The sequence below is a fragment of the Bufo gargarizans genome, chromosome 2 (assembly GCF_014858855.1).
Source record: "Bufo gargarizans isolate SCDJY-AF-19 chromosome 2, ASM1485885v1, whole genome shotgun sequence".
Lineage (NCBI taxonomy): Eukaryota > Metazoa > Chordata > Amphibia > Anura > Bufonidae > Bufo > Bufo gargarizans.
In genome coordinates, this window is record NC_058081.1 from 277,859,632 (window position 1) to 277,886,283 (window position 26,652).

At 38.3% G+C, this 26,652-nt stretch overlaps 1 protein-coding gene across 11 annotated transcripts in view; it reads right to left on the bottom strand.

Annotated features, from left to right (window-relative positions):
• The window catches only part of FOXP2 (forkhead box P2), a 260,732-nt gene that overhangs the window by 133,571 nt on the left and 100,509 nt on the right, over window positions 1-26,652 (bottom strand). For all 11 annotated transcript variants that reach the window (XM_044280312.1, XM_044280306.1, XM_044280313.1 and 8 more), the window contains exon 3: window positions 13,895-13,984. In XM_044280312.1, the coding sequence (XP_044136247.1) occupies window positions 13,895-13,984 (90 nt within the window). The remainder of the gene's footprint in view (window positions 1-13,894; window positions 13,985-26,652) is intronic.

A 26,652-nucleotide genomic window follows, 5' to 3' on the forward strand; every position in this document is an offset into this window, starting at 1 on the left:
CACCTGTCCGTGAGGGCCTCTATGTGGAACATCAAGGTCTTTAGCGATGTCTCCCTATGTTCTCCTCCTTGTTTCCTACCCTACCTGTTATGTTTGGTGTGGGTTTGTTTTGGGGATTTGTTATGTCTAGTTTGGTGTTCTATGTCTGCTATGTTTGGTGTATTGCCTGGCATGGTTGGGAGACAACCCCTTGTTTGTCTGTACCTCCGGTGAGGGGGTCCCAGGGATTCTTCGGAGGGGGAACCACAAGTCAGCAAGCAGTAGTTGTTCAACCCAGTTGTTGTGGCAGGTAAGTGCTGTTGTTCCAGTGCTTATCGTTTTGCGCTGAGCTCTTACCTGCTGCTATGTGTTTTTGCTTGCTGTCTAATCCTTCCTAGTTGGTAGGCCTGTGTGAGACTCCAGTTCATCCGTGTCGTCTCCTTGCCCTGACATTATTACCAGGGATCTCTACGGTTAGTAGGGCACAAGGTCACAGGTATGAGCTCTCCCACCATCAGGGTTGGCTCATACAGTCAGTAGGTCAGGGATTGTATTTAGAGATGCATAGGAGGTGACCAGCTCAGTCATCCTGGCTGGCTTCCAGGACTAGTGGCATAGTTTATATAGACATTGTGCGGTTGGGGGGGGGGGGGTTCCCCCACTACCCACCATGACACCTAGTCACTGGTCACAAACAGAAACAGATTAAGCCAAGCTAAACTTGACTCTGATAACACATGGCACAGTGTTTTCCTGGTTATCTCATGACAAATGCCATTGAAATCCATTGAAAAGTTAATTATCTTTATCTTGACTTAGCGCGTTAACTATCAAGTTTAGCTCGGTTGCATCAGTAAGTGCATGATCTGATCCTTTTTCATCTGCAAAGTCTTGTGAGCCCCATTCACATTAGCCTATTGTCGGCAGGTTTAGTCAACAGTTCTGCTGACACATCCCCATGCAAATTATGTTCAGGTAGAAAAAATGATCAGTATGGCTGGGTTCACATCTGCATCCTTAATTTTGTCAGTCTGTCAAGTCACGGGAGCAGACTGGGGGAATTCATGGTATCCGGCATACATGCCAGCCCTCATCCGGCGTACACAGAGGTGTCTGGCATCAGCTTTTTTCCCCGTTGCTTAAACATATATGTTCAGCTGTAGAGAGTTTGGATATGCAAGGTGGAATTGGGAGAAAGTATCCACAGAATGTGTATGGGGGGGCCTTTATAAAAAGCAAGTGGGAACAAGATTTAAAGATGTATTGCAGGCTATGCCAAAGAGAAACTGCACTTTGATGTCATTTTAAAAATATTTGGGAATAACACTACAGCTGCTACACAGTGCTTTGCCACTGTGGTCCTCTACTGTATTCCAGGACTTACTAAGGGCAACTGCACCCTGATGACGCACATTTCCTATTCAGCCTTGGTTATCAGTACAATATATATTTACAGGATGATACAGCTAACTTATATGTTAAACCAGATTTTCTATGCTAAACTATATCCTTATATTGTGTTAATCATGTATATGCAATGCTATATGTTGTTTTGAAACATGCTCTTCTACCCCTGATTATCCATTTTGTTTACAATCATGTATAAGTTGATCTACTATCCTCTCTTCACTTGATCATGTCCAATGTGCAACTTCTACCTCGTCATGTGTATTATGCAATTCCTATCTGCAAGATCATGTCAACTTTATAGACTATGCTAGCAGTAGGATCATGTGACCTGTACACTATAATGTACTACTATACTTTAATGTCATCAATATATATTCATTGTACTTTGTACTTGTGTTGTTACAGTTTGAAAAAGGTCTACGGGCCAAAATATCCCAATTATTGTGGACACTTCAATAAAAGCACAGATTTTGCAACAATAAAACCACTTGTGCTGGATGTTACACTGTATTTTGTTCTGCATGAATGGGTGGGAATCCTACTCCAATCAGAAAAGAAGTCATAGTGTGCCACAAGATATTGATTCTGCCTAGTAAATACAGATGTAGCAGAGATAACAGTCATAGTCGTAACTAGATATGTTAGCTCACTGAGTGTGACTGGTAACTGCTATATCTATACTTGTCACAGTATACAATGTTCATGTCACACTTTTTCTACCACTTCTACAAAAATCATCAGAAACTGATGGATTTTGGTAAGACACTAGGAATGTACGCACACATAGGTATAAAACAATACATCAATACTACTGTCAAACACTTACAAATAACACAATCTAAACTGCTCATGGGTTATTTTTTTAATAATATATATTCCTTCTCTTCCTTCATGTTCTTTTCTGCGTGAAACATTATCTGATGCATAATTAAGTGTGTTTAGTGTGTCCCATAAGCAGTATGAAGAAAAATTCTATATTAACCTCAATACAAACTAATTTTGTAACAAAATGGCATTATCATTCACTTTAACAAGGCGTTTCCTTTCTCAGTATTTCTCCTGACAAAGGGGATTACTAGAATTGCAAAGCAATATGCTGCAGGCCTGGTTTCTTTGCAAGGTATTATTCTAAACTTGGACTTTAAAGCTACAGGCATGATGGATAATAAATCCATTCCAGTTTATTTTGTCCAAAGATCATCCTTATTGTATGCTTTCTTTTTTTCTGAAAAGGTGAAACATATTAGAAAAAAAGAGGCTTCAATTAGATTCCCATTCCCATGAGAGCCATTATAGCCAGTTTCAAATAAAATTTCCAAGTTAGCTTTAATCTATAGTCACAAACTCTACCTGATATAACTGATATTATGTTGCTTTATACAAACATATACTCTGCAACAACCCCACTCAATTATCACTCATCATTTATAGAACTAGTCACCCTCTATGGAGAAGAAGGACCTTTTGGACTCATTCAGGCTCAAGGGTCCAGGCGTGACTGTGATCCCCGGAGATACAATAGCTTAAAATTTTTGTGAGTTTAAACAATGGCACACAAGACAAAATTCTACTTCTTAATATATGTATTCTTTCAGTAGGAGGTATAATTAACCATGGCTACAGGGTTGTAAAGGTTTCAGATCAGTTTTAGCCATAAAATAGGTGCATATAGACTCATAAGAATTGCCTAAAGGTCTGGTGCAACTGTTGAAGATGCCATGCGATAGCAGCTTTATTCCCTTAGTAGTCTATAGACTTTTACAGCCAGAGCTGGTGTGACAAATACTAGACTTTTTGAATTCCTTGATTATCTGAGCAGTTTTAGTGTTATATCTATCTATATAGTTCTTATCTCGAGGCCTGCATCAACAGAAAAGCAGCAGCCTAGCTGTAGGGTTATTTCTGTCTCTATAATGCCTCTTAATGTACAGTTCTCAAGGAATATTATCAGAAGAAAATTTACAATATCTTACTTGATACTTATTGTGCCAGGATTAGTTTGCATTGGTGATGTGGTAATGGGTACTCAAGTCACAAGTGGAATATGATCACTGAACATTCATAATCAACATTATTCTGTACAATGGCTTAGAGGACATGAAGTGCTGGGCAAAGCGGTTCAATCTACATATATGAGAGAGACAAAAGAATAAATGCAAACGTGCATTAGGATTTTTTTTTTTTTAACTCCTGGATATAATGTACAATAAAAAAAAGAATACATTAAGTCAAGCAATATGTTTAGCTTAATTATATGTTAATATGGTTACTACTCTGCATTTTGCATTATATGCTTATTAAATGAACCGTAGCCTGGCTTACAGTTTTCAATATGACCTTGGTAAATTAAACAGTAGATCTTTACATATTTATATGCATTTCTTACTTCTCTTTCATCTAACCTTCGCCCTTAAACAACAAGTTAATAAATAAATGCAAATTAAAAGTCATGGAACACACACACACACATATACATATATATATATATATATATATATATATATATATATATATTTTAGCACAAACCTGTTATTTTAACATATAAAACATTTTGTTAATTGCAAAAGAATTCAAAAAGCATGGAGATTTTACTGGGTTATTAGCTAAGAACAAAGAAAATCAAGTCACAATGGAGAACTTACGTTGCATTCAGAGAAACTGAAACATTCCCAAATAACACACATGTGTAACAGATTTTTGTAGATAGAACAGCTTTTTGTTACAGCCACAGAGATCAAAACCTGATAGCTTTGACGAGTAAAGGAAGATGCCACTAGTTAAACTTGCAGAAACTCAACTCACTCATGTATGCAGCTGACTTATTAATAACTGTATTAGCCATGCAAAGGCTTATTAACACCTACTTGACACCCATCATACTTGCTCAAGAGCTGAGCAGGCGCCATAGTCATTGTTTTACACCTGGTGCCACGGCATCAGACTGGTTATTTAACGAGAATGTGGCATTCCCCCTGCAACAAGATCGCAGGAGTCTTGGGCCTTCCAAAGGCTCCGAAGCCTACCATAGCAATGTTCCTGTGGCAAGGCTTGATAGGAAACGTAGTGATTTTCCTGTAGACTACAATGGTAAATCATTGCCGTCATTGATAAAGCGAACAAATAGTCCACTGGGACTAGAAATAAATATAAAAATTTATAAAATTCAACTGTTTCCACTTTCCGCATTTAAAAAAAAGAGAAAATAAAAAAAATAAAGATAACTGGAATCACTGCATCCAAAAATGGTTGTATTAATAAAATATAAAAGTGTTGAATGTTGAATAAAAAAACATTAAGTAAAAAGTGATCATACACTCCCCAATATGGTATCAATGAAACATACAGATTGCTCTGCAAAAATAAGCACTTAAACAGCTCCACAGAAATATAAAAAAGTTCTATGGGTCAGAATATGGTCATGCAAAGTTTTTTAGTTTTTTTTCTAAATATTTTTTTAAAGGGACCCTATCACTATGAAAATGCTAATTAATCTGCAGGCAGCATGTAACAAATCAGGTGATGCTGAGCAAATTGATATAAGTTTTATGGTAAAAGGTACATTAAAACTTGTAATTTTTCCATTTATATCCATGTTCAGTCTGGGTTTTGTAGTCAAGGAGACGGTCCTATCAGCTATCTCTGTATGCACAGTTATAGAGGGAAGGTGGTCAATTATTGATAGGACAACTTCCTTGACTTCAAAGCCCAGAAAGAACATGGACATAAATAGAAAAATAACACATTTTATTGAATCTTTTCCCATAAAACTATAAATCAATCTGCTCAGCTCTACCTACTCTATGATATGTTGCCTGTAGCTCAAATATCATGTTCAACGTTAAGTATTCGAACTCAAAAACTATTTAAATTTGGTATTGCTGTAAAGTATTGACCCAAAGAATAAAGTTAACATGTAATTTTTACCAAATAGAAAACACATAAAAAAATGAAACTCATAAAACAATGGGAGAATTGTATATATTTTTTTCAAACTCCACCCCATTTAGATTTTTTTTCCAGCATCCCACTACATTGTAGGCAATATTAAATGATGCCATGAGAAAGAACTTGTCCCTCAAAAATCAAGCTTTCATACAACTATGTGAACAGAAAAATAAAAAAGTTATATCTCTGGGAAGCAGGAAGTAAAAAATAAAAAAAAATACCTCAGGGAGGGGTTAACTCACATGGCAGATTACAACAGTAGCCTTCAGACATCTGGCACTGCAGGTTATCAGTACTTAATCATCACATACATCAAGAAGAGTCCATGAACTTCACAAATAAGAATTAACCCTTTAGTGAACAGCCAGTTTTGGGCCTTACTGATCAAGCATTTTTCTTCCTTTTTTCATCGTGTCCCAAGATCTATAACTTTTTAATTTTTCCATCTATATAGCTTTATGAGGGCTTCTTTTTTGCAGGACAAGTTGTAGTTTTTAATAGTGCCACTTTGGGGTGCACATAACTTTCTGATTAACTTTTATAAACTCTTTTTTGGAGGGAGATGGGAAAAACAGCAATACTGCCACTGCGTTTTTAGATTATAAATTGTATGGTGTTCATTTTTCAGTATAACATAATATCTTTATTATCTGGGTCAGTACGATTACAGTGATACCAAATAAAAATAGTTGTTTTTCCGTTTTACTACTTTTTCGCAATAAAAACCTTATTTTTTTAAAGAAAAAAAAATGTTTTTACATTGCTGCTTCCTAAGACCCATAACTTTTTTATTATTTTTTTCTATGAAGTTGTGTGAGGGCTTGATTTTTTGTGGGACAACTTATTGGTATCATTTTGGAGTAAATGATGCTTTTTGATGGCTTGTTATTATGTTTTTTCGTGAGTTCACCGTAGGGGATAATTTCTGTGATATTTATGTAGTCCGGGTCATTACAGATGCGGCAATACCAAATATATGGGTACGATTTATTTTTGCAATTTTTTTTATTGAAAAGAGTATTTTCAATGGAAAAAAAACTTAATTTTTTTAATGGGATTTTTTTTTTAAATTGAAGTCCGCTCCCTCTGTCAGTACTTTACATGAGACGGGCGCCATTGTCCGCAGCATGAAAAGTGTTAAACAGCCCAGATTGGCACTCCTGCCGATCAGGGCTCTTAAAGCAGGGCTGCGGCTCTAGTGTGAGAGCCGGGCCCAGTCCCCGCTGCACAGGGGACCCATGCAGCGCTTAGACTGGACCGCTGCTTTTTTCCTAAGGCCCCTTAGTGACGACCGTAAAAAGGCGTATGGGTGGTCACTAAGGGGTCAAAATATGTTTGATCACTTGACTATAACCATAGATTGTCATGCAATCAGTGATATGCACTACAAAACAACATAAATTACAAAAGTGCTGACCTATGAAATCAGAGGCAAATATAAACATTATCCCCTGTATAGGTGCATTCTGCTAAACGTAAAGGATTATGATTGACTATCTTGATGATATATGATATTTGGGTTTACGAACATGAAACATGAACATAGGATCATTGTGGACGGAAGGAGAAAACTATACTATCTACTCTTGTATTGGCTTAAATACCAGTTGCAGCCTATTTTCATGTAATTTCCTACAACTGCTGCACTATTGCTAATTTCTAAGGTGAAGTTCTAGAAATGTTTTTTTGGAAGGGGCAACTATATATAAGGGTATTAGTTTGGTGCCATTGAAATAACTTAATGTACAGTATGCTGCAATTTACCATGAATATACAAACATATTAAGAATACACAGTTATTGTGATATTTAATAGGGCATAGCAAGAATTGTTTGCAATTATGTTGAAAAAGGGTATTATCTACTTTTAAATAGTAGCAATCAAATGGTTGAATACATTTAATCATGTACTACTGTATGATAAATACATTGCTAATACATTTATGCTAAGATTTATACAAGGAAGTCAAATTATTAGTACAATAGGTGCTCTCAGGTGTCATGGATGATGTCTGTCGCTACATGAAATCAATATGGTTACAGAATATAGCCGGAAAATTTACTCCATAGGAAAGATTAAAAATGTTTCATTTTCTAAATTGTTGATATTATTTCAATATTCACGTATTTATAAACGGGTTAAACTAAATGGTGGTAATGTTTTTAAGAGGGAATCTATTAGCAATATTTGCCCGCCTAGCTTACTATGATCACTGTGATTGACAGGCCACTCCCTAACACACACAGAAAGGAGAGACTGGTCAATCATGATGAACTGGACAGAGAGAATCAAGAGGCGAGAGGTCAAGTGGAAAGTCCTCTCTGGGAATATCAAATATAATTGTCTTTGAGTTAAAAAAGTGTTAAAAAGTGTTTTTTTCTAAAACACCACAATGTATTAGAGTAAATCACAGTTCAATTGAATCTGGACACCTGACATTAAATGATGCTGCTCGCGATTAGGGCAGCATGATCTTGCTGACAGGTTCCCATTAAGGCTCCATTCACACATCCGAATAATGGGTCCGCATCCGTTCCGCAGATTGCAGAATGGGTGCAGACTAATTAATTCTCTATGGGGATGGAATGGATGCGGAGAGCACACTATGTGCTCTCCGCATCTGATCTTCCAGTCCGCGGCTCCGGAAAAAATAGAACATGTCCTATTCTTGTCTGCAATTGCGGAGAAAATTGGCAGTTCTATGGGGGGTGCCGGCTGGGTGTATTGTGGACCCTAATACATAAAGGTGAAACTTGTTTGTAGGAAATTAATGGCTCCTGAAAAAAAGCAATTGTGGAACTAAATAAATATATAAACATCTATTGAAAAGCTAGGCAATATTCACTGGATTACTTTGAATTCTAGAGACAGCACTGGTTAGGGGATTCCTTCATTATAACTAATTTATTTTGCCAAAATGATAGATTATCTAATATACACATCATGTTCATCACCCTATTTGATTGGATCTTTGTACAGCATTAAAACGATTTCTGGAGCAAGTTGACTTTGGATCTTGGATCCGAAGCTCGATTCGCTCATTCCTACTACACATACTGGGGGAGATTTATCAAAACTGGTTCTGGTGTAAAGGAACTAATCATATTCTACCTTAGGAGGAGCTCTGAAAAATTAAAGGTGGAATATGATTGGTTGCTATGGGCAATTACACCAGTTTTGATGATTCTTAGCCACTGTGGTTATGAATACTACTTTAAAGTGCACCTATCACATTCAGACTTATCTGTTGGCTGCATGATATAGAGCAGGGATGCCCAACCTGTGGCCCTCCAGCTATTGTAAAACTGCAACTCTCACAATGCCCTGCTGTAGACAGATAACTGTAGGCTGTCAAGGCATGCTGGAAATTGTAGTTTTGCAACAGCTGGAGGGCCGCAGGTTGGGCATCCCTGATATATAGCATGAGAACATGAGCAAATTGGTGTATAGTTTTGTGGGGAAAGAGTGAATATTTAAATATCCGCTATTTGTGGTCTTTTTCTGTGATTGTCAGCTACCTCTCTATGTATAGATATACAGTCATGTGAAAAAATTAGGACACCCTTTGAAAGCATGTGGTTTTTTGTAACATTTTTAATAAAAGGTTATTTCATCTCCGTTTCAACAATACAGAGAGATTAAAGTAATCCAACTAAACAAAGAAAACTGAAGAAAAGTCTTTTCAAGATCTTCTGTAAATGTCATTCTACAAAAATGCCTATTCTAACTGAGGAAAAAGATAGGACACCCTCACATGTATTCCCTCTTAAATTGGCTCAGATCTCACACAGGTATATCACACCAGGTGCACATAATTAGTAGATCGTTACTCTGCATGTTGAATGAGGCTTGCCCTATTTAAACCTCAGACATTTAGTTTGGTGTGCTCCTGACTGTTGAAGTGAGAGTGAGCACCATGGTGAGAGCAAAAGAGCTGTCAGAGGACTTCAGAAAAAAGATTGTAGCAGCCTATGAGTCTGGGAAGGGATTTAAAAAGATCTCAAAAGATTTTGAAATCAGCCATTCCACTATCCGGAAGATAGTCTACAAGTGGAGGGCTTTCAAAACAACTGCCAACATGCCCAGGACTGGTCGCCCCAGCAAGTTCACCCCAAGAGCAGACCGCAAGATGCTAAAAGAGGTCTCCAAAAACCCTAAAGTGTCATCTCGAGAACTACAGCAGGCTCTGGCTACTGTTGATGTAGAAGTACATGCCTCTACAATCAGAAAGAGACTGTACAAGTTTAACTTGCATGGGAGGTGTGCAAGGAGGAAACCTTTGCTTTCCAAGAGAAACATCGAGGCCAGACTGACATTTGCCAGAGATAAAGTTGACAAAGACCAGGACTTCTGGAATAATGTTCTTTGGACAGATGAGTCCAAAATTGAATTATTTGGACACAACAGCAGAGGACATGTTTGGCGTAAACCAAACACAGCATTCCAAGAAAAGAACCTCATACCAACTGTGAAGCATGGAGGTGGAAGTGTCATGGTTTGGGGCTGCTTTGCTGCAGCAGGACCTGGTCAGCTCACCATCATAGAATCCACGATGAATTCTACTGTGTATCAGAAGGTGCTTGAAGAACATGTGAGACCATCAGTTAGAAAATTAAAGCTGAAGCGGAACTGGACCATGCAACATGACAATGACCCAAAACATACTAGTAAATCAACCAAAGATTGGCTGAAAAAGAAGAAATGGAGAGTCCTGGAATGGCCAAGTCAAAGTCCAGATTTGAATCCCATTGAGATGCTGTGGGGTGACTTGAAAAGGGCTGTACGTGCAAGAAACCCCTCAAACATCTCACAGCTGAAAAAGTTCTGCATTGAGGAGTGGGGTAAAATTTCCTCAGACCGATGTCGAAGACTGGTAGATGGCTACAAGAACCGTCTCACTGCAGTTATTTCAGCCAAAGGAGGTAACACTCGCTATTAGGGGCAAGGGTGTCCTATCTTTTTCCTCAGTTAGAATAGGCATTTTTGTAGAATGACATTTACAGAAGATCTTGAAAAGACTTTTCTTCAGTTTTCTTTGTTTAGTTGGATTACTTTAATCTCTCTGTATTGTTGAAACGGAGATGAAATAACCTTTTATTAAAAATGTTACAAAAAACCACATGCTTTCAAAGGGTGTCCTAATTTTTTCACATGACTGTATATAAAAGACTGTCAATCACTGAGTACAACCACCTAAATGACTACTGATAATAGAAAGAGCAGGGACTTAAATTAACAAAATGTATACTGTTATACTAAATCGATTCTCCTTCTCTTTACCCCATTGCCCACAGATCAGACTGCATAGACAATGTGATGGGTCTCTTGAAGGAAAAACAAAAATACGTTTTGTCTGCTACTGGGCAAAAACCATTTGTTCTATACTAAATCGAGTTTGCAGATTACAAATCCGAAGTCAGAATTGTTGTAACACGTCACAAAATGTTGATATGCATAAGTATGCCTAAATGAATTAAGCACTTGGAAAGTATTGCATAATTTTGAACAGAACAAGTTTTACTCCAACAATTACCTGATCTACATCAAAGTTTGCATGTTGGGATTCCAGTGGCCTGGATACCTGTTCTCCATTGTAGAAATATCTTTATGGAACCGCTCTCCATGTTCGTCACTTACATGTCTCAAATTGGGTGGGAAAAAGTCAAGATGTGAATCTAAGAAATGCACTTTCAATGACATTCGGCAGACAAGTTGTTCATATGCTGTAAGCATGTTGTCTACTAATTCAGCAGTAGTTTGCAGCTCGTCTGTTCCCAGTGAAGTTCTGCACTACAAGCACAAATGCATCCCAAGCTGCAAGACACACTCGCTTTGTCAGATTCTTGCGCTGATCATAAGTAGTGAATTTGCCACATATGTAGCAGAAATTGTCTGGATCGTTAACACATTTGCGTTTATCCAAAAGTTTTAAAACTGATAGCACTAGAACAGATCACTTTAGCAAAATCTGTCCAGCTTGCCTTATATACTTACTGCTGACATCAGCCTGAGTGTGTCCGAACAGGTCTGGACATGTCCATTGGACTATCTCCAAAATAATGCATTAATATTATAACTGAATATGCTTTGCATGTACAGTATAACTTAACCCTTTAAGGACCTCCACCGTACATGCATGATGAAGTCCGGCCCCCAAACATGGCGCCCGCTCACACGTGCAGAGGGCGCCATAGCCCCCAGGTTTCTGCTATTTTAAAGAGCAGAGACCCGCGGCACATGTATGCATTCAGCCATAAGGCTGATCGCATACATTTTACCCTTCAGATGCCGTGGTCAAATGTGACCACGGCATCTGTGCAGTCCGTAAGTGGAAGTCGCGCACTTCTGCTCCGGTGACAGCATTCCCCGGTTGAGAGCGGGGAACCTGTTGTTACATTGAACAAATAGACTGAAACCTCAAGCAGACTTCGGTGCCTATTAGATGACTATACTAATACAGGCCACTAGGCAGCATTGTATTGGTATAGTGCAAATTAAGTCTTCAATGGTGTCTATATAGACATCAATGAACACAATACACAATCTAAAGGTGACTTAAAAAAAAGTTTTTGCAAATATAAAAAAAAAGAAAAGTTCAAATCACCCCCCTTTCCTTAAAAAAATAATAATACTTAGACAATAAAAAAATAAACATCATGGGCATCGCCACGTGCGAAAATGCCCATACTACTAAAATATAACAATATTAATGGCATACGGCAAAGGGCGTAACGGGAAAAAAATTAAAACTGCCAATTTGCAATTTTTTGTCACTACACAATCATTTTTTTTATAAAAAGGGATCAAAAAGTCACACACACTTCAAATTGATATCACTGAAAATAACAGATCGTCCCGAAACAAATGAGCCCTGTACAGCCCTGTAAACATAACTACAAAAAAGTTATAGTGGTCAGAATATGGTTATAATTATTTTTATCAGAATAGCGTTTTTTCCCAATTCTACCCCATTTGGAAATTTCTTTGCCACTTCCTACTACATGGTATGCAACCATAAATGGCGTCATTAGAAAGTACAACTTGTCCTGCAAAAAATAAGCCCTCATAAGGCTATGTGAATAGAAAAATAAAAAGTTAGGACTATGGCAATGCGGGGAGTAAAAACGAAAAAATGCAAAAATGGAGAATCGCAGGGTCCTTAAGTGGTTAAAATCTAGACGTGTCAGGCAAGTTCATATTTGCATTCATTTTAGTATAAATCACGTTTTTCTATCAGTAGCAAAATAATTGTTGCGTGGCGATATAAGAAAAGTATGATAAACCAATAAACCTCTCTAGCGTTTTTGAAAGTAATAGAGAAGGCAAGCATTAACTATGGAAACCATCCACATGTATGGTATGGTTTTACTTCTCTCAACATCCACATAGAGACTGCTGCAAAATTGTATTTTAATTTAAATGTACATTTGGGTTTTCAAGCTTTTTAATATTCTCTAGTGGAACTTGGATGGTAAAATGTTTCCCTATTTCTAAATAATCACATGTTCTAAAACCTCTTATGGTTTTATCCTCAAGAGAATCCTTATAAAACTCATACTAATGACCAACAGAGCAGAAGAAAAAGGATGTCTATGCACTTGGAAGACTCTGTTATTGATTACCAGTGTGAGTATGTGTGACGATGCCCAAATTCTGCCCCTTACAAATACGTAAGAGAGCTATGCGATGGGAAATGTACCTCATAGATGGTGACCCAAGGCTCTCAAACAAGCAGTCTGAAAATAGTAAATAACCTCCTTTGCTGTTGTTAAATAGCAACTTTAGAACTTCTTATAATTTTAAGAATATTATAACGTTATATATGACATTTGTAGTCTCAAAGTTTTTTTTTATTTGCTACAATTTCACATTATTTCTACTGATGCAAAATCTTTCAGAGATAATAAATTAAACATTCAAAGTTCCATTTGTGCTAGCGCATGAGTATTCTCCACTTCTAAGAGGGGGAAAACAGGTATACTTCTCTGACAGCATTTTCACGGTACCCTTGGGGAGACAGTTGCTCAACTTACTCTCTGTATTATTTAAAACCAAAGTTATGAATTAAGATGTTGCCACAAGCAAATTGAGTATACTGGAATGACTACTCAGCTGCAGGTGAAAAAAATAACTTTTTATGTCTAAAAAAAATAAAATGTTAGAAACAGGGGGAAACTACTTTTGAAAAGCACAAATAATGTATCCCAAACAATATACAGATATTTGCCTTGAGGACTCTCATGTCTTGTTTCTTTGTACAACTTCTGTGCTTTCAAAGACTTTTTGAAGATACTTTTCTTTCAAAAAGACATCATGAAGCAGAATCATAGTAATGGTATAAGTTGTCCATAGTGAGATTTTACATTTATATTGTAGCATATCAATATTTTTTGTGATTGCCTACAATGCAGTCAAGCAACAGGAATCAACCAGTAAAAGAGTTATTAATTGCCCATCCTTATAACAGTGTATGGCTCCTTTATAAGGAATGTATTGTCAGTTTTGTCCTATTACTGTAAACAGTTTATTACATCATGTCCTTCATTAGAACATACTGTACCTGCAGTGGTCTTTGTTTTTCACTGCTCTTTGGAGACTTCAATCCACTCGTTTGCTGTTGTAAAAGAAGCTGTCTTGCTGCTTGGAGAGCCTAGGCACAAACAATAGATACAGAGAAATAAAGCCATTGTTGACTTATTATACACAAAACATTGACAATAATTAATTGTTAAGGAAAGATATACAAATCCATTACAGCTGCTTAATATACAAAATATGAGGTTTGTATTTGTCCTCCAGACCAGCTCTATTAAAAGTAGGTAACTATTCTTTATCTAGCAAATTAGGATTGAGAGAGAGAGAGAGAACACATTTCCCAGTGTAGCTGGAACTAGAAGGCATACTATGACTAGAGTTAAACGAATTTCCGCTTAAGAAATTTGTTCACACTTCGGACTCCCCTGCATAACGGAAATGGGATGGATCCGTTTTGTAGCCCAGAGACTTCTATTATGACGGAATGAATAACATCATAGACTATCCATCATAGATCATCATAGAATTGCGTTATGGCCGTGGTAATGGAAATGCAATTCACCTTTTATCAACAAAATATGAAATTCGCTCATCTCTAACTATGACCTATAGCATGTTACTGTCACAGATATCAGTGCCTATTAATATTTAACAATCATCACTTGAACCAAATACAGTCAAGTGATTCATAAAACTATTTCCCATTAATATGAATATTTTCTGCTAGAGTGTTGAGTAGACAAAGTAATCTAAATCACTTGTACATCGGAGGTGATTAGCCTATATCATAGGTATAGATATGTCTTCCTGTTCATACCATATTTTCATCTTCCAATTAGTTTTTTTTTTTCCAAATAGGATACAGATGTAGATATTGGCAAAGTAGAATGCATTTTACCTTTAGGAAAAAGACTATAAGGGTCAATGTCTTAAGGAGAGATAATACTTTTTCTGGAAAGCACTAAAGACCCTTTCCCTACAATGAAGTAGCCTAGCAGTTACTCCAGTACAAATTCACAAGTACGATATGATGGATATGTCTGTCAAATATTCAGTAAACTGAAGATGGCAAGGATAGTGGAAATAGGGTAATTTATGCATATGGTTGCTCTGACATGCTCACTGAGCAGATGTTATATCAATTTTTACATTTCTATTTTAATAATGAAAAAAAAATAATATATATATATATATATATATATATATATATATTATTTTTGAGACTGTGAGAGGTCATAGGTCCATAAAAACATCAGTTGTGTAACAGCCTAGTACTGAGTCAGTAGATATTTCATGGAATAGATTTCCTTGTAATGTAAAAATGCATTTTAGTGCCAGTGGAAAACCTGAAAGTAATGGTTTTAAATGCAAATACATAAAGCATGAATGATGTCTATAACCAATAGTCCTTAAGAATAAAAAGTAGGGTAATTTTACCTCTACAAACCTTAACTTCAAACATTGCAAGCAAAGCCAACCTCAATAGTTCAAAAAGAGAATTCCTGTTTCCTAAGCTCCTGTCATCATGTAGAATGGACTGAAGATAACTTGTACAGTGGAAATTTAGATATACCCCATAATGCATCAATTCACACTGGCACGTCACAGATGTCATGTGTTCATAAGCACCTGATAGTTGTCACTTAAGTATTCAAAGGGAACTACCAAAGAGGTGGTGGAAAGGAAGTTAAATAATATTATGAAGAATTCAGTGTCATTTATCAATGTAAATGTCCTAATTGTGTTGTACTTTGATAGCTGATATACATCTTGAAGAAGGCAATCTCGTCTCATGTCTTACCATTACCTATCTTTTTTGACAGATGTTTTAAAGGAAAATTTGATAATAAATATACATCTCTAAGAGGGTAATCTATTGTCTCAGATACTATCACCTGTCGCATCAACAATATACTCTATGTTTTATGACAGATGTCTTCAAAGAAAACATTTCATAGCTGAGATTTCCCAGATGGCACATAAAATGTCAGTTGCTCCTTAGCAAAAGTTTACAAAGTATCACCTTGTAAACTTTATCATTTTGTCAGCTACTTTCTGATCAAGTTGTAGTTTGTAGTTTTCTTACCCTCTCTCCTTCTGTACCAGTTTGTAACTCATCTTGTTTATGATTAGTACAATTGTCTGTTATGTATGTGCACCGCTTATCATATGTACAGCGCTATGGAATGAATGGCGCTTAAATAATAAATAATAATAATAATAAATCAGTAATGGTTACTTATTGCTTATTATTAGAAAAAGTAAGGCTACTTTTACACTAGCGTTGTTAGAATCCAGCAGGCAGTTCCGTTGCTAGAAGTGCCTGCTGAATCAGGCAAACCGTATGCAAACTGATATCCCGGCGCATGTGCAGACAGGAAAACGCGGCAATTTCCAGAACACTTGGTACCGGATCCGGCATTAATACATCTCTATGGAAATGAATGCCAGATCCAGCAAGTGTGGTACTGTTACGGGATTTTGGGGTATTTTGTCCGGTCAAATATCGTACAAGGGACAGAACGGAAGATATCCTGATGCATACTGAACGGATTGCTTTCCATTCAGAATGCATTAGGACAAAACGGATGTGTTTTTTTCCGGTATTGAGACCCTTTACCAGATTTCAATACCGGAAAAGAAGAACGCCAGTGTGAAAGTACCCTTAGGGAGTACAAAGATTAAAGGAGGTTGGTCCTCAGGCCAATCTAAAGATGTAAGAAAGTGTCATAAATGTAGATATTTCAAAAACAGAGACATTTTTCAACAATTTTATGAAATACGATTAAAGATTTATCAGTTAAAAAAATCGAACTATTGTATTAACAAACATTAAATGTCATAAGTAAAAAGCACTTAACAGGAGCCAATCAATATGCTATATCATCAACTGACATTCATAAATGGCAAAAAATATGGCAGTGCTAAAGGACCCTAAAGGTCCCTTTTCACGTGCCGACAATTGGGGCAATGCTTGGTAGGAAGCGTTCCTAGGAACTCTTGTTTTCAAAATTTCACCCTCTGTAAAGGTGCCACTGATCACCCGAAGATCAAGCAAATGCAGTTTCTTTGAGGCTTTGTTGTTATAGACACCAAATGATTCTCCCATGTACCTACAAAGCGAAGGTGACTGTGGCATGCAAATGTAGTTCCCACCTCCTATGATGAGTGGACAATTATCAGGAATGATAATTACTGGGGGGAAAATTATTATTTATTGTATAAATTATGTATTCCAGCTTTACTGTATTTTTTATGGCAACAATTTGAAATTATACGATCCTTAGAAGCAGATACTAATGTGAATGAATAACAGTAATGTAATATCCTGTATACATACTTTAGATCATAATCTACATGTATGGAGGTCCAGACCAGCCTTTAAGTTCACCAGTATTGTTTTAGCTAAGCCATCCCAACAGATAAGTGAGAACATTGCATTCAATAGCACAATCATATGTGTACCAGGAATTATCTGATCATTTTTAAACAATTTGGAATTTTGCATTGATACTGAGGAAAGGGGAAGGACATTTTGGATATGAAGAAATTTCATTATGAAACATGGAGAGAACTGCCATGTGTATTGGATGCTCCGTCATAAGCCTTTGTCACAGATTCCATCATTTGACAGGCAAAATTGCACTACATGCAGCACAGGTTTTTTTTAGCTAAAATAATGAACGCTATTGTATGTGAGAAGAGTCCATCAGTTGCTACTGGTGACAGTCTTGCTTTATTTCTGGCATAGTGTTATAACACTTTCTTGCATCAAGCCGCTTGCACCAGTGAGTATTACTATGACCATATCCAGTCAGTGGTGTTGTACCTTTTAGCCGCATTGGCTTACTATAGGCTTATTAATCACGACTATACATAGCTCTCTGTGGTGCTTATGGTTGACTCCTTTTCCACACCTGAGTGGCCAGACACACTGAATTATAGTGACACAGCTCATCAGTGTATCAGATTTTCTTTACAATGTTCCTCCTTCCAGTGACTTTTTCTTTTATTATAGGGTTATAACTACCTTTATCAAAAAAACTTAGATTTGAACAGAGCCTTGTACTGAATCAACCATGGATGGATTGGACTCAATAGGAGATTTTATTGAGTTTCACCTGCTAAATAATATCCACACTAGTTAAATACCTGGCACAAAGTTGTAGAACATTTGAATCTCTTGCTATACATTGACATATTGGTTTGTAGTCTCAAAGTGATATGGATAGTGCTGCTTTTCATCAACATTACCAGGTTATGAGTATAGCACTATGCATGTTAAAACATTCCTAGTTTTAGAGAAAAGTCCCTCCTAAAATATAAATAAAATCCAAACCAATAAAATTCTGCAAAAAGTATAACAGAATCAATGAGCTGGTTTCCCAGATAGTGTCTAGTATCCATGACAACAGTTGCTTTTACAAGATGTGCATATGGTATTACACTGCCAGCTGGTGTGAACAATGTTTGAACTACTGCATTGAGATGCTGAGCAAACAGAAAAAGTTGCCACGTCTTAACCCTCAGGGAAGCCAGTCATCCCCTGATCAATTATGAAAAGACAGAGAGAGGTCTGCTACAGTCTGCTCCAAGCAAATTTTTCAGTGAAAGCAGGCAGACATTGAAAACCAAAGTAAACAAAATGAATGCACTGGCTCTATCTTCTTACAACATTGATTTGTCTTCCCACATAAGCCTTTGGTATACGTTTGCACAACATACTTTTACCAGTAGGAGACTTTCCCACAACAATCATGTCCTTGTCTCTCAGAATTCTCAAGTAGTTGCAGGTCAGTTTTCAAATTTCATTGACACATTCCATTACTCAGTTCAACAAAAATATGACACATCCCAAAAGTACAATAAACACAATTAGTAATGAAGTACGATGGACTTTGCAATAAAAATAATATTAAATGTTGGCATTTTAGGAAAGGAAAACAAGATAGAAGGATATGCTGGGATATTGAAAAGCAATTATTTCCAGACATAACACTTGTTCCCATTCCGGCCAAAAGTTAGAAACAGGTTTTTAATTTAGGTGGTAAAGAAATAATAAGTCTTCCACTACGTGATGTAGGCAAACTTTTCAGTCTTTTTATTGTATCTGCTAACTTGCTTTCAACTGTCTGCAAGTGGATATTGCAGTATGATTCATATATGCAGCACTTCATTTGTAAATGTAGTATATACACAATGCAGTGATTTCAACAAAAAAATCTTCGCTTCTAAAATGAAGAATTTCCCTGATGAAAACAATGTGATGACTTTAATGTCATCTTTTACTAGCTACTCAATATCAAATACATACAGGATGCTAATATTGTTTTTCTGTATAAGAAATTTTACAAAGGTTTTTTTTTATAGATTTTTTCAAGGTGAACAAAAGAACAACATAAAGTATATGCTATTGTTATAATCCAATAGCACAGACTTTCCAAGCTAGATACTGCTGTACTTCATGTTCATGCAGAACTCACAATACTTGCATCTGCGCTGGCCTCCCGGGCTGCAAAGCCCTTCTTTGTTAGTTGGCCTCGCTGGGAGGGTGTGTCAATCAGACACACCTACTCCCACGATTGGCTGAATGCATCGGTGTACACGTGTTGTGGAATCATATATCTATATATCTAGTATCAAATGTATACTTGCTTGTATTATATCTAACAGTTTGCTTAACAAACAAGATGGCCCCTGAAGTAGCAGCCAGCTCCCTTAATAATCCCTTACTAAACACTTTATGATATTGAAATTGCTGACATAGTGCTGACATTGCTAAAGTATGGAGTGATAATGTGATACCTTGTCATGGGACTTAGTAATGTGACAATTAGATCATCAAATTAGCCGAGTCATAAAGTTCCTCTTTTTTGTTATAAAATATCATGTAATCTCAATAAACGCAGCATCTTGCATTGACTGACTTCTCTGTGACAGTCTGTGTGTGATCTCTCTTTCAAGGCGTACGTATGCCAATTATTTTATATCATTCGGAGCAATACATCAACAATACATCACTGACTATTGGAGTCAGATCCAGAACCATATCAGTTGGCGCCAAACGACGTGGGGCCTGAGGATTGGACCTCCTGCTGGCGTACCCCCAGAGACTGGACCCAGAGAGACAAGCCAACGGACACCGGGACCGCGGCCCGTAATAAGAGGTGAGAAAATATATTCATCTTACCTATTCTGTGTCCCTTGGCTTAGTCTATCCATATTTGTTCTAGGGAGGGGTGCACCGACAGTGAGGCATCCTCAGGGGCATGAAAGTAAGAACCCCATTGTATTGATAAGCTTGATGTATTGTGTTTTATTATTTTTTTGTGTATGGTTGGTTTCTCTGGTCTCTGGGAGAAAGGAGAGGCATAGACTGACAGAACAATAGAAGTCTCCTAAAGTGCCTACATTGAGGGGTAACCCTGGTGTGTAACCCCAAGAAATAGTAGAAGGGAAGGAGACGGCTTGCTGATAACCCAGTGGTGTGTTAATCTCAAGCTCAAGGTGTTTGTTTGTCAGTGTCTGTGCTAATCCAACTATCAGAGACAGAAAGTGTTGAAGGCTCCAGAAAGTGTTGAAGGCTCCAGAAAGTGTTGAAGGCTCCAGAACGTGTTGTTTTGAAAAGATGGGTAACCGAAATAGTGTCCCGAAGGGCTATTGTTCACCTGAACAGTACGTGGCGGACCGGAGAGGAAAAGGTTATGTCAAAGGACTAAGCAAGTTAGAAAAGAATTATGGTATTGCAAAAGGAGGTGTGTTGTGTTCTGCTGTGTGGCAGACATTGTTGACTGAGAAAAGAGGCAAATTGAATGATGATAAGTTGATAGATACAGTCAGGGTATGGCTGGACTGTAGCAAAGAATTTGAACAGACAAAAGGAGAAGCAATGTTTGATGAAAAATCAGGACTCCATTACTATCGGCCTGGCCCAGTCTTAGTACAGGAACAGCCACCGCCCTATAACAGTGGCGCAGCTGAAAGAAAAAGGGGAAGTTGGACTTGTACACATTGTGGTCAGCAGAACCCTGCCCCCCGTGATACGTGCTTAGCCTGTGGTGCTCCACGCCCACATAATCATGCTCTTTTAGCCCCCCAGCACGTCTCACCAGTCCCAGCAGTGACGCCATCTTGTCCTCAGCCAACGCCCAAGGCTGGACTTGTAATCTCCCCAAACCCTGCTCTTTCTGTCATGCCACAAGTCACTGCTATATACCCACTTGTAAATCCTGACGGCACCTACATGCTACCCAGTCAGCCCATAGCTCCAGCTCATATAATGGTAGGAGGTAGTGGTGCTGTAGATCAGGAAGATGAGGATGGGGAGAAACAAAAGGAAGATGCAGGGGAAGACTCACAGCAGACAGTGGACTATGCACCTGGTACTGCAGCACAAACCCCGGGATATCGCAGCCCCCCACCGCACCTTGGACAATTTTCTGATATTACCCTAAGTAGTCAGCAGGGTGCAGCAAGAGCAATGAATGAGTCTTTTCAAAACCAAATTACAGAGCTGCAAAGAGAGATCCATAACATAGGACAAGGAAATCTTGAAGCCTTAAGGGAAATATACTTGAACACTCGCCCAGTCGGGCCACCTAGGTATGTGTCCTTTACCCCCCAGCAGTTGTTCACCATAGTGAACCTCATGCCTGACCCAGATACACACCCTATGCCCTTTTATAGAAAATTGGCACAAGTTTATCAAACCTACGGGTGTACTTGGTCAGACTTGCAAAGTATTGTACAAAATAAAACTGGTGAATTTTCTTCACTTATAATGGATCACATACGCCAACCAGAACTCCCTGGAGCAAATTATGACACTCGTGATTCAGAATCTGGCCGTGATTTCATTCAGCAATTATATAAGTGGGCGAAAGACAGACTAGCAGAGCAGTCCACGACCCTGCAAGACATGGTGCAGGATAAAGCAGAGTCAGTAGAAAAGTTTGTACAAAGAGTTAAACAAAACTATAAAGATATGGGATTCAGTCCAAATGAACCTGTGCACTTAAGACTCCTAGCACGGTCATTTGTAGATGGCCTTAGGCCAGATCTGAACAAAGCTCTTGTAACCTGTCGCCCAGAATGGAAATCATTAACATTGGAAATCTTAGAACAAGTTGCAAAAGGACTGGAGAGTAGTACAAAGAAATCCCGCATATCAGTCATGGCAGTCATGACAGGAGAAGAAAGAGAGGAAAGACCCCCGCCCCCCCGTGTCTGTTATGGGTGCGGCAAACCAGGGCACATTAAGAGAAACTGTCGCTCCAAACATCTGTGGCCAGCAGATCAGAGCCAAAGAGGAACTCCTCCTCCATGGCCAGCTCCATCCCACTAGGACGTTGGCAAACCAGTGTTGCTGGGAGGGGACACCCCGTGTATGGCAGTCTCTGCCCCTCCTGCAGGCCCCGCCCCTCGAATCACCCTCGATGTGGCAGGGAAGGAACTCTCATTCCTTGTAGACACTGGTGCAGCCCGCAGTGTGTTATGTGAGACCGCCATACTCCCTTCCTGGCTCACAGATATGCATTTACCCTGCTCTGGTTTAGAAGGGGTCACCCAGCACAACCCTGTTACTAAGCCTCTCTTGATTACTCCCTCTACTAAATCCCAAAGCCAATCTCCACAGTTACATCTGCCCACTGGAGTAATGTCACAATTTGTTGTAAGCCAGACATGTCCTTATAACCTATTAGGCTCAGATTTTCTTCAGAAAATACGTGCCAACATCCAGTTCAAGGAAAATGGTACAGTTGTTTTAGGTACGACATTGAGTCCTGAAGAAACCTGCCTCCTAATGGCATTAAAATCCCAGTCACTTGAATCACATGAACAAGGGGATTCGCTGCAAAGCATTTTGCACCTCATCCCTAATACCCTTTGGACCAAAGGTCCCCAAGACATTGGGCGTCTCAAAGTCCCACCAGTCACTGTAACCTTGAAGAATCCTAACTTACTGCCTTATTTAGCTGTGCCCCTAACCTTCCAAGAGATAAAAGATTTGGCAGGATCAGCTGTTTTCCTTTCTAGCATAAAAGAGGTTAATACCAAAAATGGCAACAGAAAAGCTTCCCTAATAGTAGTAGCATGGGATGGGTCCCCATGGCTAATGATAAACAGAACAGGACCCTCAGCTCAGAATAGCAATATGCCCTGGAATGACTATATGTGGAGCAATGTATCCTGCTTCCCAAATTGGACCCACTGTTACTGCCTACAGGTACAAACCCATGGTATGGTTTTCAGTTCCCATAACAGATCAGGCTGTAATGATTCCAACCCAGACAGTCCAGTACAGTGCATTGGTATATATGCTGAAGCAAGTGGTGATCTGGCCTGCGCCCGGCGCAGTGTAAAGGACTTGACAATAGGGATGACTAGTGAAACCACAGAGGGTCAAGAAAAGGGTCAAAAACTGGCAGAAGGTATCAAACTAGCCCACTTAATCACTCGTTTGTTCAATAGTACAGTGGTTTCGGTCCCAAAAAATATATACCTAGTATGTGGACACAGGGCATATAAATGGCTCCCTTCGGATTTCAAAGGTTTATGTACAATTGCTAGGCTCACACCAGCCACTTTTACACTGCCTCATGGAAAATTAAATGTCAATGCTATCCCCAAACACACCTTATATAAAAGAGCCGCAGATAACATTCCTAGACCAAATGGAAAACCCCATCTTGTGGAAATGAGTGGTGCCAACAAGTTCTTTAGTACTCTATTAATCTATCCTATGCTTACACAAACATATGACAAGCTAGTAATGGCTACCGACTACTTGGATGATCAGATTTGGGAAATTATGAAACTGATGAATACATCTAATGTTGTCCAGAATCAGCTCATCATAGTCACTAATCAACACACTTTAGTATTAGACTACTTGACTGCAAAGGATGGAGGTATGTGTCAGGTAGTAGGTACTGCATGCTGCCATTATATCGATCCACAAGGTAATCTACAAGTAAAAGCTGGTTTGGAAAAGATGAGTGAGATACGTGATGAATGGCTAGAGTCTCACAGTGCAGATAAGTCAACATGGTGGTCTGACACTTTCTCATTCCTTAATCCCAGTAACTGGTTCAAGGGAATTAGTGGATGGACGATGGGAATAATTCAGGGAATATTACAGATAGCCCTAATATTGATGGTAATCTACATATTTATCAAATTTGTTGTTTCCTGCATTAACCGTATCACCAACAGAAAGAAGCCTGCTGAGGAAGCCATACTACTTCTCTATGAACAAATGGCTAGCACCGCAATAGATGTGGATGTCGTCCCTGCATTCCCGACACCCCCTACATTCCCGACACCCCCGCCTTCTCCAACTCCCGCGGATGAAGCTCCTCCACCCAGACCTGAAGATCCAAGAGATGATGAGAATTAGGGACAAATGAATCCCAGGGTATTACCAGAAGTCCGCTCAATCGGGAACTTATTCACAAGGGATAAGTTGTCGCCACTGTGGGTGAAGAGGATACGAATGGTATGCCAGGGGATTCGCTAGGTTTAGGGAAAGTCTACAATCAAGTCTACAATCAAGTCTACAAGGGGGGACTGTTGTGGAATCATATATCTATATATCTAGTATCAAATGTATACTTGCTTGTATTATATCTAACAGTTTGCTTAACAAACAAGATGGCCCCTGAAGTAGCAGCCAGCTCCCTTAATAATCCCTTACTAAACACTTTATGATATTGAAATTGCTGACATAGTGCTGACATTGCTAAAGTATGGAGTGATAATGTGATACCTTGTCATGGGACTTAGTAATGTGACAATTAGATCATCAAATTAGCCGAGTCATAAAGTTCCTCTTTTTTGTTATAAAATATCATGTAATCTCAATAAACGCAGCATCTTGCATTGACTGACTTCTCTGTGACAGTCTGTGTGTGATCTCTCTTTCAAGGCGTACGTATGCCAATTATTTTATATCATTCGGAGCAATACATCAACAATACATCACTGACTATTGGAGTCAGATCCAGAACCATATCACACGCCCTGGGAGGAGGGGCTTATACTTTATCTACTCGGCGTTCGGGCGGCCGCTTAATGCATTACAGCGCCGATGCCAGCATGCAACAGTGCAGTTTCACAGCAATAACCTGCACCACAATCTTGTTACTATTTCTGTTCCTGAGGAAGCGTGGTGTAATACCTCCACGTAGAAACGCATTGAGCGAATGCGAGACTAGCATCTGCAGTTACATAGCAGGCAGGGCTGCATGTAGGCTTAGCTTTTAGCTAGGTTTCTACTGACTTTAAGGGATCCCTCCCTTTTAGGTGTACCGGACTACCGATACACTGGGGGTTAGAATTGAGGAGCATATGACATTACCGCAAATATTTGCCCTAGTGGCCTCTATATAACATCTGTGTGTGATAGGGAGTTTTTGGCTGGAACAACTTAGAGCCGACTATCAAGTCCCTACACACTACAGGGGCTCTGTTTCTGGATTAGAAGCAAATAGATGGCTTATATATAGGGTACCTCTGTATACGCTCTATCCCTGTATGCCTGTTGCACACAATTAAGGGTGGATTAGCCCATTTTATACCATGGCTCTAAATAAAATATTTTTTTGTTTTTGTTTTAACGTTCTATCAGGCTGTGAATTAAAGGATCTTAATAGGAACGTATACAAGTTGATATTCCTTAGTGTGTTTCGAGAACTCACAATACAGAATAAACTATTGTTTTGTGTACTTTTTTTATGTGTTTTTTTTCTATGTTTCTCACCATATTACAGTTGTGGGAAATGTTTAGTAATATCATTGAAGGTCCTGTAGAAATCTGTAATTTGTCGTGTACAGTAAGTGCAATGTTGAGGGTCATTAACAGCACTGTTTGAATTAGACATCGTATAAAAGTTAGAATATGAGAGAAAATGTGAACAGCAGTCATTGCAAATCAGTACTGGATTGTACGAAATGTAGATGGATAGATAGATAGATAGATAGATAGATAGATATGAGTAACCTCATATGGTTCAAGAAAAGAAAACACCTTAATCTATCCATTATTACTTTGCCCACCTTGTAGCTAAATGTAACAATGAACATTTACAATTATTGCCCAGTGTAAACACCCCTACATCTCCTCTCCCATCTGTCTACCACCCTATCCATGATCTTCATTCTGAAGATGATTTATTACTTACATACTTATATACTCTCACTTTTGTTTCCAAGACTTCTCAGTTCTTTTAAATGCATTCCACCAGACAATCCGGTTAATTCTCAACTCCAACAGTGTGAGGTTGTCCCTAAAAATATATCTTTTTAGAATGGCCCATCACATTCCCTAATCTAACAATTCTCCATATATTTCCCTTCAACATTTTTTTTTCTCAGAACTTATTCTTTTTATCTAACAATATCCACCACATCCTATAAACTCATAAAGCATCACAGATACTGGCTATCATGCAGCTTTATATGTACTTCCTTATTTAGTTAAGACCAATATACAAAACAAGCACTTCTACCATTTGTGTCACTCCTACTTCCCCATAGATTGTAAGTTCCGGGGAGCAGGACACTCACTCCTCTTGTTTTAATTGTTGACTAGTTTTTTACATTGTAATGTCTAATTTTTCTTATATTTATGTATCCTCTAATTGTAAAGTGCTATGGAATATGTTGCTGCTATATAAATATTCATAGTATTATTATATCTTGAAGCAAGTAACATATTGTAAAAAGTGAGGAAGCTATATAGAGTTTACTTCCATAAGTATGGAAAGAAAAACAGTAGACATG